General features: G+C 34.5%; 1 protein-coding gene and 1 pseudogene across 1 annotated transcript; both read left to right on the forward strand.

Annotated features, from left to right (window-relative positions):
- Positions 1–4,230: 4,230 nt before the first annotated feature.
- Positions 4,231–6,264, forward strand: LOC110722587 (annotated as a pseudogene).
- A 4,838-nt stretch (positions 6,265–11,102) lies between these two features.
- On the forward strand, positions 11,103–12,891 carry LOC110722487 (geraniol 8-hydroxylase-like). The gene is made up of 2 exons (XM_021901755.1): positions 11,103–12,151; positions 12,271–12,891. The coding sequence occupies exons 1-2, from the start codon at positions 11,174–11,176 to the stop codon at positions 12,889–12,891; spliced, it is 1,599 nt and encodes a 532-aa protein (XP_021757447.1). The 5' UTR covers positions 11,103–11,173.
- Positions 12,892–13,700: the final 809 nt, after the last annotated feature.

The raw sequence follows: 13,700 nt of genomic DNA on the forward strand, positions 1-13,700 counted from the left end.
TGTTTTGGGTTTTTAGATATGTGCTTGTTGTTCTTTTGTTTTTTAGTTGCTCTTGTAAAAAAAAAAAAAAAAAAAAAAAATTACATCTATTTTAAAATTAGGTAGGGTTGATAAAAGCTGGTAGGGAATAATTTTTGGTCATATCAATTCGTTTGTTAATTGTTAATGAGGCAAGCTCAAGCAAAACTCAATGGTATTCGGCTCACATAAGCTTGTTGATGATTACTACCGACTAATGTAATATAGATCAAAGTAAAGGATTAGGTTGTATGTAAGGCTAGTTAAGAGAGTGCATTCTAGATAGGGAGAAAACTCTTTGCTAATAAAATGGCTTCTGTGTTACTGAAAGAAAATTAAAATTGATACTACGTACTACCTCCGTTTTTAAATACTTGCTCCACTTTTCATTTGTGGCCGTTTTTAAATACTTACTCCATTTCCTTATTTGGAAAGCTTTTACAATATTTAATTTATTTCTCTCACCTAATGGACCCAATATATATTCTCTCTCTTCCTATTCTCTCCACTACTTTTTCTTTCTATAATTTTTTAATCTTCCACCAACCCCACTACGGGCCTGTTCTCATTGACTGAACTCAGCTGAACTGAATTGAACTGAACTAAGCTGAACTAAACTGAAATGAACTGAACTGAATATTTAATTTTATATGAGAAGGAAATTAGGAGCTGAGCTGAGCTGAACTGAACTGAACTGAATTGAACTGAGCTAAACTGAGCTGAGCTGAACTGAACTGAGCTGAACTGAACTGAGCTGAACTGAACTGAACTGAACTGAATTTCAACGTAAGAGAACAATATATTTTTTACTTTCTCCAATTTCTCCTAAAACTCCGCGCATGGAGAAATGGAGCAAGTATTTAAAAACGGAGGGAGTATTAACTAAGGGTTTGTTTAACATTGTTTTTTTGTTTTCACTTTTCTATTTTTTAAACGGAAAAAATAAATAAAAAAATGAAACAAAAGTTGTTTCCTCTTTTATGATGTCAATATTCAGAATTATCATGATTTTAATACATTTGACAAAATTTTAATTCATTATATGGCTTATATCATGATTTTGAAAAAAAAGAGAAAATCACAGCTATACCAAACGAACCGTAAGTTTTATTTTTTCCGTTTGTTTTAGGAACGATTACAAGAAAACAAGCACGACCCAATTATTTTTATATTTGTCTAGTTCCTTCTAGGTTTTCTCCTTGGGAGGGTTTTTTGGTTCCCCCTAGGGTTTTTCTAGCCTCCAATGCTAGATTTTTTCTGTTTTTTTTAAAGGTTTTCCTCCACTCTTTTCTTTTTCTCTTTTTTTCTTTCATCTCTTTTCTTCTGATCTCAATTGTAAATTTTTGTAGGGGCTTCCACCGGTGTTTTTACTGGTGGTAAGCTCCAAATTTTTTTAAAATTGCTTTCAATAAATGGATCACATCTTTATTATGGTGTTTATTCAATTAAGGTTATTTTCTTTGTTTGTTCGTGTGCTAAAGTTTGAAGATTTAGGGTTTCATCATCTCCGAAGTATCTAGAAGGCCTTGTGAGTTTTTTCACACTAATCCGTGGATCTCAAGCCGAATTAGTGCTAACTCACAGATTGTATTGCTTCGGAAATTTTTTATTAAAGCGATTGTTGATCGAATCAACTAGTTTTAAGGTGATTTGTACTTGTGTTGGAATTTTAGATTTCCTAGGAATTGTCTGTAAGTGCCGTTTGTTTATCTTTCATTAATGAAATCATTTTTTTTGGTAAAAAAAATAAATAAAAAAACAAGCACGACCCAAGTTTTAAAAATTAAGGCCTTGAATGGAAAATGGATTATTGTCAAGATTTTTGTTGGATTTTGGCTTTGCAAATTCCAAGTGGTCTAATCAGCCAAATTATATTTTGGTAAACGCTTTTTTAGGCATTTAGCCAATTATTTGCTTACTCCATATTTTATCGTCTATATACTCTATACCATTATCCAAAATCGTTTGTCATACTTCCCTTGTTCTTATTCTATTGCAATAATTGAGTTTGTACACTATCAACACGCATCTGTTTGATCATTTAATACTTTGTGATTTTTACATAAAGATTATAATCCATAGTAATTTGAATATTAGATTCATGTTCATATATACTTTTAAAAAATCAATTGTTTATAACTATTTTTTTACCAGTCTGTTTACAACTAATGTTTCTAAATAAAACACTTTTATTCGTTCCTTTTTATTCTATCTTATTACACTTAGTATTTTTTTTTCTCCTATTGAAATTCACCACATCAATTTTTTCTGTTTAATTGCCTAATACTTGTGAAAATACAAAATGTTAAGAACAAATAAGGAATAGTGGAAGCAAGGAAAAATTCCTGATCAAGGGTTAATAGGAACACAAACTCAATCTCATGAAACATTGTTCGTGGTACTTTATCAGGCTGATAAAGATACTACGTATTGTTGTTTAATTTTTTAGCTTACCAAAATTATAACATAAGAAAACACAAACATAATCTCTAATGTTGCATACACGAAAGAAGTATGCTATACCTCAAACAAACTAACGGGCATTTAGTATGGAATTATAGTATTCAAGAAAAGATTACAATTTTGTTTGTAGTGTCATTTTAATCACTCTCTTTATCTTCTTCTAATCCCTGATCTTCTTGACTTTGATACGCTACTCTATTGTCATGTCTCATGTGAAAGGAACAACTCAACTAAAAACTCTAATGTTGCAAACACGAACGAAATACATATGTTATATTTTTTTTTTTGTTTTTTGTTTTTTTAAGGGCATTTAGTATGGAATATGGAGTAATAGTATTCATGAAAAGATTATAATTTTGTTTGTAGTATAATTTTAATCACTCTCTTTATCTTCTTCTAATCCTTGATTTAAGCTTATGGTTTAAGCATGTGATCGATTTATATAATGAGATTTGAACCCATGACCTTTGTGTCACGTTTGATGGATTGTGTAAATATATTATTCACCTAATCTAGCAACGTTGGCACTGATACCATGTTAAAGGGGTCAACTCAACTTAAAACTTTAGTTGATGGTTGAAGCTTAGTATCAATTTATATACTCTAGCTATCATCAACATCATATATATTATATACACTCATTGTCCGATAACCACTACAATTGGCATAAATACCATGGCAACCCACTTCCGCGGCTCTGTCCCAAGTGGACTAAACCACCCAATCATATCTTTATATGATATTTTCTACAAAGTATATGTCTCATGAATTAGCAGGGTACATGCTAGTTTATTAAAGTTTATAATTGTATGAGTAGCCGGTTATCTCTTGTTGATATATCTTTTTTCCTTTAAGTAAAATACTCGTTAAAAAAAAACACTTATGGAGTGTTTGGTATAAACATTATTAATGTAAACAAAAAGATTCAAATAAATAAAGAAAAGAGTAATGATAAACGTTACCTTTATTATATGTTTGATATTTTAGTGAAATGGAAACAATTTGGGTAGATTGTGATTGAGTAAGGACACATATTTTGTTTCCACTAGTTTCTCAAGGGGGATTTTGTTACCCTTAGGAAACAATATTTGTTACTTTTAACCCATACCAGGCCAAACAACTAAAAATGAAAACACTTAATTAAATTCGTTTCCTACATCTAAAATACTATACCAAACACCCATAGACTTTTTGTTCATTGTTATCCCGATTCCCGAATAATTCAAGGATAATATTATGGAGTGACATTCTTTATTATGGATGATTGACTAGAATCTGTAACAAACACATTAATGAGGTTCTCCGCCACTACGTTTTATACAAACATATAAATTTCTCTCTTAAAAGGGGAAAAAAAATACCAACGTAAAATAAAAATGAGCAAGTTGATACAGAATTACAGAGTATGTCAGTATTTGTAATCCTTTTAGACTACAAATTAAAATTATAAAATCCCACATTGATCAATGTTATTTTATTTCATACTTGTATAAGATATTACTTAAAGTTTTAACTCTTAGCATATCAGTTTGAATAAAAATTACTCCTAAATAATTTGAAAAAGACAAAAGCTAAAAAGCTAACGATATCTGTGGACGTTAGATAAGATAATTAAAAAATATATTAATTTAAAATAAATAAGTGTGACATATAGTAATAAGCACGCGGTTGAATTCTTCAAATTATAGCAGACTAGCTGTAAGTAATAAATGAATTGGTCGTTAGACGTTGAAGCGGTTTCAATTGAAAAAAAAAAAAAAAAAAATTAAGTGCATTTTACATCATCGTACATTATTTGAAGTGGTCTTTGCATAGAACTTATTGGAGTTCTATATAAGAAAGATTATGTTACTCAACAATAGCACAAATCCCACAAAATATTCTCAACTATACATTGATATTACAATATGGATGTGTTGAGTTATATTTTGTGTACACTACCAATATTTCCAATTATAATCTTTTTATTTATTTCATTTGCAAAAACCAAATCATATGATAAAAAATTACCTCCCGGACCTTCTCCTTTACCTATAGTTGGAAACCTCTTGCAATTGTTACCCAACACCACAAAACCTCACAAGTACTTCACCGAGCTAGCTAAGACTCATGGCCCCCTAATGAGCCTTAAGCTCGGCTCCATTACCGCCTTTGTCGTCTCAAACACAACACTTGCCCAACAAGTCTTACTAAAAAACCATGATGTTTTCTCCACCCTATATGACCTTGATGCTATCCAAGCTCATGATCATGAAAAATTCTCTATTGGACCGTTACCGGCCTCTTCACCTAAGTGGAAGGTCCTTAGGAAAATTTACAACACCCGGCTATTGAGTGACAAGATGCTTGAACAAATGCAAAACCATAGATACCGCGAATTAGAGAAGTTGCTATGTTATGTGAAAGAATGTTCTCAAGCCAACATCTTTGTTGATGTTGGACAAACGGTTTATGATGTTTCTTTCAATATGGTAGCTAGCACTATTTTCTCTATGGATTCGGATAGCGATTCGAGGATAAAAAGAGATTAAGGGTTTGATGGATTGCATTATAAAAGTGATAGGGAGTCCTAACATAGTTGATTGTTACCCTTTTCTTAAGAGTTTTGATCCACAACGTATTAGACATAGGTTAACAAATTATTGTGTTAAATTGTTTAAGTTATTTGATGAAATTGTAGACATGAGATTGAAGTCTAGGAAAGACCAAGTGCAACGTTTAGGATTGTACAATGATCTATTGGATGTAATCTTTGATGTTATGGAAGAACAAAGGGACAACATCAGCCAAGATCAGCTCCACCATCTACTTTTGGTAAGTGATGAACATTATTCCCTCAAATGACTGTCCATTGTTTAATATTTGCACTATTTTCAAAGCATACTTTTGGTATAGTGATTGTATACTTATAATTGCATTTTTTTTTCTCGAACAATTTGCACAATTTGACCGTAACATTATTTTTGATGTTCAAAATGTTAGGATCTCCTTGGTGCTGGAAAGGACACAACTTCAAAAACAATGGAGTGGGCAATGGCAGAGTTACTTCGCAACCCTATCATTCTACGAAAGTTACAAGAAGAAATAGACGGGGTGATGGGAAAAGACAATTCAACAACCATCCTAGAATCACACATCTCTAAACTCCCATACCTACAAGCAATTGTCAAGGAAACTCTAAGACTTCATCCATCGGCTCCATTATTACTCCCTCGTAAAGTGGAAAAAGACGTAGAAATTGATGGCTTTCAACTCTCTAAGGGTGCAATGCTTATAATTAATGCATGGGCTATTGGGCGCGACCCAAAAACTTGGTTTGACCCGGATTCGTTCATTCCCGATAGGTTCTTGGGATCGGAGGTTAGTATGCAAAGCCAATTTAACAAGCTATTTACATTTGGTGGAGGAAAGAAGATTTGCCCTGGGATATCGTTGGCCACAAATATGATTTCATTGGTTTTAGGTAACTTAATTAAATCATATGATTGGAAACTTGACGACGTTGGGGAGCTCAAACAAGTTTTGGACATGGATGATTATTATGGAATTACCATTAAAAAGGCCAAGTCACTACGTGCTATTCCCATTAAGCGTTCTTCATAAGTCATGACATGTAGGATATAGTTACGTGGTAATGTGGTATAAGCTTTTTTATTGCATGGATAATAAAACTTGTATATTAGACACAAGCATTTTTTTTTTCTTCTGCAAAATACATTTTTGAGGTTTGTAAAATTGAATACGAGTAGAACAATAAATGGCGTAGAATAGAAATTACTCGTACAATAGAATTTTTTTTACACTTTATTAATAATGCTCACCATTTTTTTTTTCAATTTACTTTATAAACCACATAGCTTTGTGATAAAAGAGGGAAAGGTAATAACAATCATAACATGAATTCAACTGAGACCTACGAAAACTATAGACGGTTTTTAATAACCTCTTCCGTTTTATTATAATTGCAACATTAAAGTCTGCACGAACTTTTAAGAAAATAATAGAATGGAGACAAAAGATATTTTTTATTTTATTTACAATACTAATACTCTGGTTTTTGTTAGTCGCAACAAACATAGATATTTGTGAACTCCTAGGCAAAAGAACTTAAGTGTAGTGAGTGAAAAATAAGAGCATATACTTATATATCAATCAAACCAAAAAAAAAAAATCAATTAAAATTAAACACATAACCCTCCACCACTAGCACCACCCATCACAACGAAACCACCAACCACCACCACCTAGCAGCATGAAAACCACCAATCGATAAAATCAAGCATCAACCACCAATGAAACCCAGCACCAACCGACCGACAACACCCAACACCACCAACACAACCCAGCAACAACCACCGACACAACCCAGCAACAATCCACGATTTGAACCACTCATCACCACCGACACAACCCAAGATCTGAACCACCAAGCAACAACACACGATCTGAATCACACACAATCTTAACCAACCACAATATGTAACCTACCCAGTAACGACGATCTGAAACCATATCGACGAGCAACGATCTAAAACCACACCGACGAGCGACGATCTGAAATCACCCACGATCGACGTCTGAAACCACACTTATATTATGAAACCCAAGATCTGAAACCACCCAACATTGACGAACCCGCCGCTCTTAACCCACGAAGCCACTATGAGTATGGGCCTATGGGGTTCACTACTAAAAAACAACCCATTTTCGACGAAAAAATTCCATCGGAAACACCCTGAAATCCGTCGAAAAAACCCGTTTCCGACGAGACGGGTTGTCGAAAAAGCTTTGGTAGGAAAAACGGTCGGTCGGAAACACTTTTTCGACGAAATTCATTCGTCGGAAGTGATTTTCCGGCACCGAAAAAATCCGTCGAAAATTTTCGACGGACACAAACTGTCAGAAATTTGCAAGAGAAACTCCGTCGGAAAATAATTTAAAAAAAACAAAAAAAAGCCTCCCACCACCCCCACCACCAGCCCACTAACCCGTATCACCAACCCACACCACCGGCTACTAGCCCGTATCACTAGCCCCCTAACCCGTATCACCAGCCCCCCTAACCCGTTCCACCACCCACAATTACCAAAACCCCTACCCACCTAACCCTAACCTACATGAATAAGCCCAGATCTACCACCCCACCTAAGCAAACCACCCCACCACCCACCTAAAACCACCACCGCCATCGCCGAAACAAACCATCACAACCCAAAAATTAACAAAAAAAAAAAGAAAAAAAAATCCCAACCCAATACCCAAACTCCAACAGCCACCACAGCCACATATGTTCAATCTACTAAACTAGAAACCCGAAAATAAATAAATAAATAAAAATGAAAATTGAAAAAAAAAATCTGAACAAAAAAATTGAAAACTAATGATAAAAAAAATTGTAGACTTGCCACAAGAGTACAATTCGACCACAATCAACCAAATTTAGTCTGAATTTGGTTATATAAGGTCAAATTCGACCATGAAAACGCTAGATCTCGTTTCCATGGTCGAACTTGACCTTAAAACCATAAATTAGATGTAAAAAAAGGGAAATTCTACATGGTGGTCTCCAGGTTTTAATTTTTCTACGTGGAAGACACACTTTTTTCCAATTCTCTCAAGTGAGATCCAAGTTTTGAAAAATCACGTATAGTGTCCTTTTTTGGGTTTTATGGCTAACCTTTTGATTTTTTGGTTAACCACAATTAATATTTTTTTAAAAAAATCAAATTCTTCAAAAAAAAAAAAAAAAAAAAAAATCACAGCCCCCAACCTAGCTACGACCACCCTCCCCACCACCACCATCCCGGAAGGCGACAACCTTCATCATTCAGACAACCCAGCCCTCCCTCACCATTCGCCGCCACCCAGATAACCTTCACCATTTCGACAACCCAGCCCGTCCCCCTATCCACTAAACCCACCACCTGAATCCCCCTCCTCCAAATATCCAACCTGAAACCTGAATAAACCCACCCCGGCACGTTAAACCCCAAATACGGACCTTTCCCACCCTCGAAACCTTGGGCGTCGGAGTTTCAAGGGTGGGGGAGGGCCTGATTCGGGGTTTAAAGTGGTGGGAGAGGGTTTTAAAGGGGTTTCGGGTTGGGTATTTGGGGTTCAGGTGGTGCCGTGGTGGGTTCAGTGGGTAGGGGGATGGGGCCGCCGGCACCGGCGCGGTAAAAAGAGATTCTTGGCACCGGCGGATGGGGGTTGGGGTTGAGGATGGTGGACGTGGTAGTGGGAGGGTGGACGTGGTGGTGGGGAGGGTGGTTGTGGGTTTGAGATTTTTTTTTAAAAAATTTCCTTTTGTATTTTATTTTATTATTTTAAAATATAATTTAATTAATTTTTAAACCAAAAAACTTAGATTAACCATTTTAATTATAAAAGTTACCCATAAACTAAAAGAAAAGGACACTATACATAATTTTGCAAAACCATAGTGCCACTTGAGAGAGTTGGAAAATAACTCGGGGATGCTTTGTGGGCTAGCTTGGCCGGAAAGCAACATAATAGAGGGAGTAGCGAGAAAAGAGAGAGAGTAGCGAGAGAGGAGGGATAAAGAGAGAGGGAGTGCGACGATGTAAGGGTAAGAGAAAATAGAAAGGGAAACTGAAATGAGGGGGTTGCTTTAAAGTTAGCTACTTATACGTCGTTTTCTTTTTTAATAATATATATAGTCAGATGCCTTTTCGTCGGAAATTAAATATTTTCCAACGGGTTTAAATCCGTAGGAAATTTCCCAGAATTTTCCGTCGGAATATACTTTAATTTGCTACGAAATTTTCGTCGGAACTGTTTGAAATCTGTCGGAAAGTTCCGACAGAATAAAATTCGGTCGAAAATTTCCGACAGGTTTATTTCATCGGAAATTTTGCGATTTGCGACGGATTTTTGTGTCCGTCGGAACACTTCCGTCGGAAATCGGCCTTTTTTTGTAGTGGTTGGAAGAGAAGAGAGGAAAATAATGAGGATGAGGGTACGACTAATTAAGCTTGGGGGTTTAATCTAATGAAATCAGATTTGTAATTTAATAAAGTTGTTTTTTTTTTTTAAAAAAAGTAAAGGTATATTGGTCTTTTACCACCTAAAAACTTACTAAAAAAAGAAAGAAACAAAATTATTACAAGTAATGTGAACCATTCATTTTTTATAATTGTTACAAGTAACAAGAACTGGAGGTAGTATAAAGTACTTGGCGTGATGCATTGCCAACTCTAGCAGCAAATTATTAAGTTTGATTGACAACAAATTATTCATATTAATTTGTTGATAATAATAGCAATAATTTGTTGATAATAATAGTAATAAAATGATTTATTTTGGTTGCTAACCGATTCGGAGTATAACTTGATACTCCTTACTATAATATGTTATCTTTAATAAAATTGTTTTTTCTCCAAGTGGCCATGTTGCATTACTTGTATGCCTCACGAGTCACGAGTCACAACCGTGATTGTTAATTTGTCAGTACGTTATCTAGGAAATAGTAGAGACCATAACTTTGTATATCTCATATTTTCAGAGAAGATTAATGCTGCCATGCTTGCCAAGTTACCCACAACTTATTAATGTAAAATTGTATGCCCGCTTTTTCTAAATTTATTTCTTATGTTTCCATTAAGTTTGCCTGATTATTAGGAGTATAACACGTCTTTTTAGGGGAAAGGAAATGAACTTGACCACATATCTCAATCCTCATGTACTATTATTTTGATGATCTAGTGTAGTACCCCTCATGATTGATTCAAAAGGATTTGATATACTACTCATATCAACAAGATACATCTTTTTTTTTACGGAGTTCATATGTTAAGAATACTCCATAGTTAAGCGTGCTTGGCTTGGAGTAGTCTTGGGATGGGTGACCTCCTGAGAAGTTTTCTCGGGGTACAGAGTGAGGACAAAATGCGCCGAAAGAACTTGTGTTGGTTTGTGAGGACAGTTGTTGGCCCTCAATGCGTATTTCGTGACAATTGGCCCCTTCCTAATTTGTTTGGGGTCGGGGTGTTACATCTAGTATTTTACGACCTAGATAATACAATAAGAGCGAAAGGGGAATATTAGCTTTATATTTGATTTTTTCCGTTTATTTCTTCTACATTATCATTTTCCTTAACCAACGTCGATATCTTAAGGGCAACATACATAATAATAATAATAAGTCAATACTAAGAAGTTAGGACCCATCTTCAAACCCACTAATAGATTAGGGTAAAATTAAGTCTTACTGTCTTATATAAAGTGCATTAATATAAATTCTTAGTATTTGATCGAGTAAGATGTATCATTACTAAGAGACCCAATCTTTAATTTGTTTTGTAATAATACCCTAACGAGCCTCTATATACTTCTATAATTCAACTGCAAAAAATAAGGTACAACTCAAATGAAATAGCTAAATAATGGTTATTTTTCTTTACAAGGAAAGAATATTAAGCTGACTATTTTAAAAAGATCATTACGTACAATGATACCATGCAATACAAGTCTCAAAACCTACCCCAATGTTATAAGTCATAATCATTTATAGGATGGGGCATACAAACTACCAAAAAAAAATAACAGGATAAACTTAAAGTGTAAGAAACTCATTATTTAAGCACGTTGAGGATCTTATGCATTATTGGAGGCTATTACTATTATTGCTATTGCTTTGACCTCTATATAAGAGAGATCAAGTCAATCAACAATGGCACATCTATCAGTACTCTCCTCACAAAACCAACTCACATATACTCAAAATACACATCAAAACATGGATTATTTGTTGAGCTATATTAAGTGGGCACTACCATTATTTCCAATCATAATCTTTTTCTTAATTTCATTTGCAAAAACCAAATCATATGATAAAAATTTACCTCCCGGACCTACATCTTTACCCATCTTTGGAAACCTCTTGAATATGTTACCTTACATAACCAAACCTCACAAGTACTTTGCCGAGCTTGCTAAGACTCATGGCCCTATCATGAGCCTTCAAATAGGCTCCATCACTACCATTGTCGTTTCGAGTTCCATGCTTGCCAAACAAGTCCTCCTAAAAAACCATGACATTTTCTCCACCCTCTATGGCCTTGATGCTTTTCGAGCTCACGATCATGATAAGTTCTCCATTGGCTCATTATTGGCCTCTTCACCCTTGTGGAAGGTCCTTAGGAAAATTTTCAATACTCGGCTATTGAGTAACAAGTTGATCGAATCAATGCAAACTCATAGGCACCGGAAGTTGGAGGACTTGTTATGTTATGTGAAGGAATGCTCGCAATCTAACATCTCACTTGATGTTGGACAAGCGGTTTATGATACTTCTTTCGATATGGTATCTAGCACTGTCTTCTCCATGGATTCGAGTAATGATGCAAGAATAAAAGAGGTTAAAGCTTTGATGGATTGTATCATAAAAGATATAGGAAGACCTAACATAGTTGATTGTTATCCTTTTCTCAAAATGATTGATCCACAACGTATAAGACATCGTTTAACAAGTTATTGTGTCAAATTGTTTAAGTTATTTGATGAAATTATAGATATGAGATTGAAGTCTAGGAAAGAGCAAGTGCACGATTCGGAGTCATTGAACAATGATTTGTTGGACGTGATGTTAGATGTTATGGAAGAACAAAGTCACGAAATCAACCGAGATCACCTCAACCATATGCTATTAGTAAGTATATATACTAATTTGCCTCTCTCAAGATTACTTTGTTTTATAAACATATGTAAAATAATGACATAGATAATAATACTGAAGCATAATATGTTTTTTTTATGTTCATATGATAGGATTACCTTGGACCAGGAATGGATACAACTTCGAAAACAATGGAGTGGACAATGGCAGAGTTACTTCAAAATCCTATCATTCTATGCAAGTTGCAAGAAGAATTAGATAGAGTGATGGGAAAATACAATACAAAAATAATCTTGGATTCTCACTTCTCCGAACTTCCATACCTACAAGCAATAGTTAAAGAAGCACTAAGACTTCATCCAACAGCTCCATTATTACTCCCACGCAGAGTAGTGAAAGACGTAGAAATTGATGGCTTTCAACTCCCTAAGGGTGCAATGCTTATGGTTAACGCATGGTCTATTGGGCGCGACCCACAAATTTGGACCAACCCGGATTCATTTATTCCAGAGAGATTTTTAGGGTCGGAAAATGATGTAACGAGCCAATTTAATCAATTGTTTACATTTGGTGCGGGAAAGAAGATTTGCCCTGGGATGAACTTGGCCATACGTATGATTTCATTGATGTTGGGTAACTTGATTAGTTCGTTTAATTGGAAACTTGAAGAAATTGGGGACATTCAACAAGTTTTGGACTTGGATGACATATATGGCATCACCATAAAGAAGGCCAAGTCGTTACGTGCATTTCCCATTAATCGTTTGCATTGAATTAAATTTTGCGACCTCGTAAAGACTCTAAAGAGTATCACAATTTATAGTCAACCTATTGTTGCTTGTACTAAAATATATTACGGCAAACAATTAGATAAATTCACAAAACTTTGAAAATGTCGTATATGATGTAAATGGAATATTCAAATACAATTATAATATGTATTTTTCATTAATTTTGTCTATTATGATCAGCCACTATGAAGTATTATTGAAAGCATTGACAAGGCCCATATTGTGTATTGGGTCTGACTTATTATATTCTCATTGAATACTAGGGCTCCATAGTTGTGTAGCCTATATAAGGCATGTAATAAATTTAAGTGTAACATAGAGGAATACAAACAGTCAGATTTTTCCTCTTATTTTAACATGGTATCACAGCCAAGGGTTTAAGATCCCTTTTTTTTTTCTTCCGCAAGATCAATTATATAATTTTTTTTCCACAACAGCCGTCATCATCGAATCAATTTTATTTTATTTTTGGGTTTGCTTGGTTGCTGAAGTACATCCACCAATTTCCTAATTTGTTTTGTGGGTGTACGTGGCTTTCTAATTGGATATCATCATTAATAGAATAGAATGTAAATATATTTCTTGGTCTCAACTATTAACCATTAGCTTAAGAATTAAGGTTTTGGTTGAATTGATCCTTCAATTTGGTATTAGAGCTAATGTACTCTATCAATCATTAATTATTTTCATATTATTTATTTCATCAAATGGTTGTAAAACCATCATCTATTTTCTATTAATTAGTTCGTAGTCCATTTGGTGGAGCTTGATTGCTCAAGTTTCTTACAATA

Source organism: Chenopodium quinoa, unplaced genomic scaffold (assembly GCF_001683475.1).
Source record: "Chenopodium quinoa cultivar QQ74 unplaced genomic scaffold, ASM168347v1, whole genome shotgun sequence".
NCBI lineage: Eukaryota > Viridiplantae > Streptophyta > Magnoliopsida > Caryophyllales > Amaranthaceae > Chenopodium > Chenopodium quinoa.

Coding starts and splice junctions, on each gene's coding strand:
- LOC110722487 (XM_021901755.1), top strand. CDS start 11,174: ATGGCACATCTATCAGTACTCTCCTCACAAAACCAACTCACATATACT. Junction 12,152..12,270: donor ACCTCAACCATATGCTATTA/GTAAGTATATAT, acceptor TTCATATGATAG/GATTACCTTGGACCAGGAAT.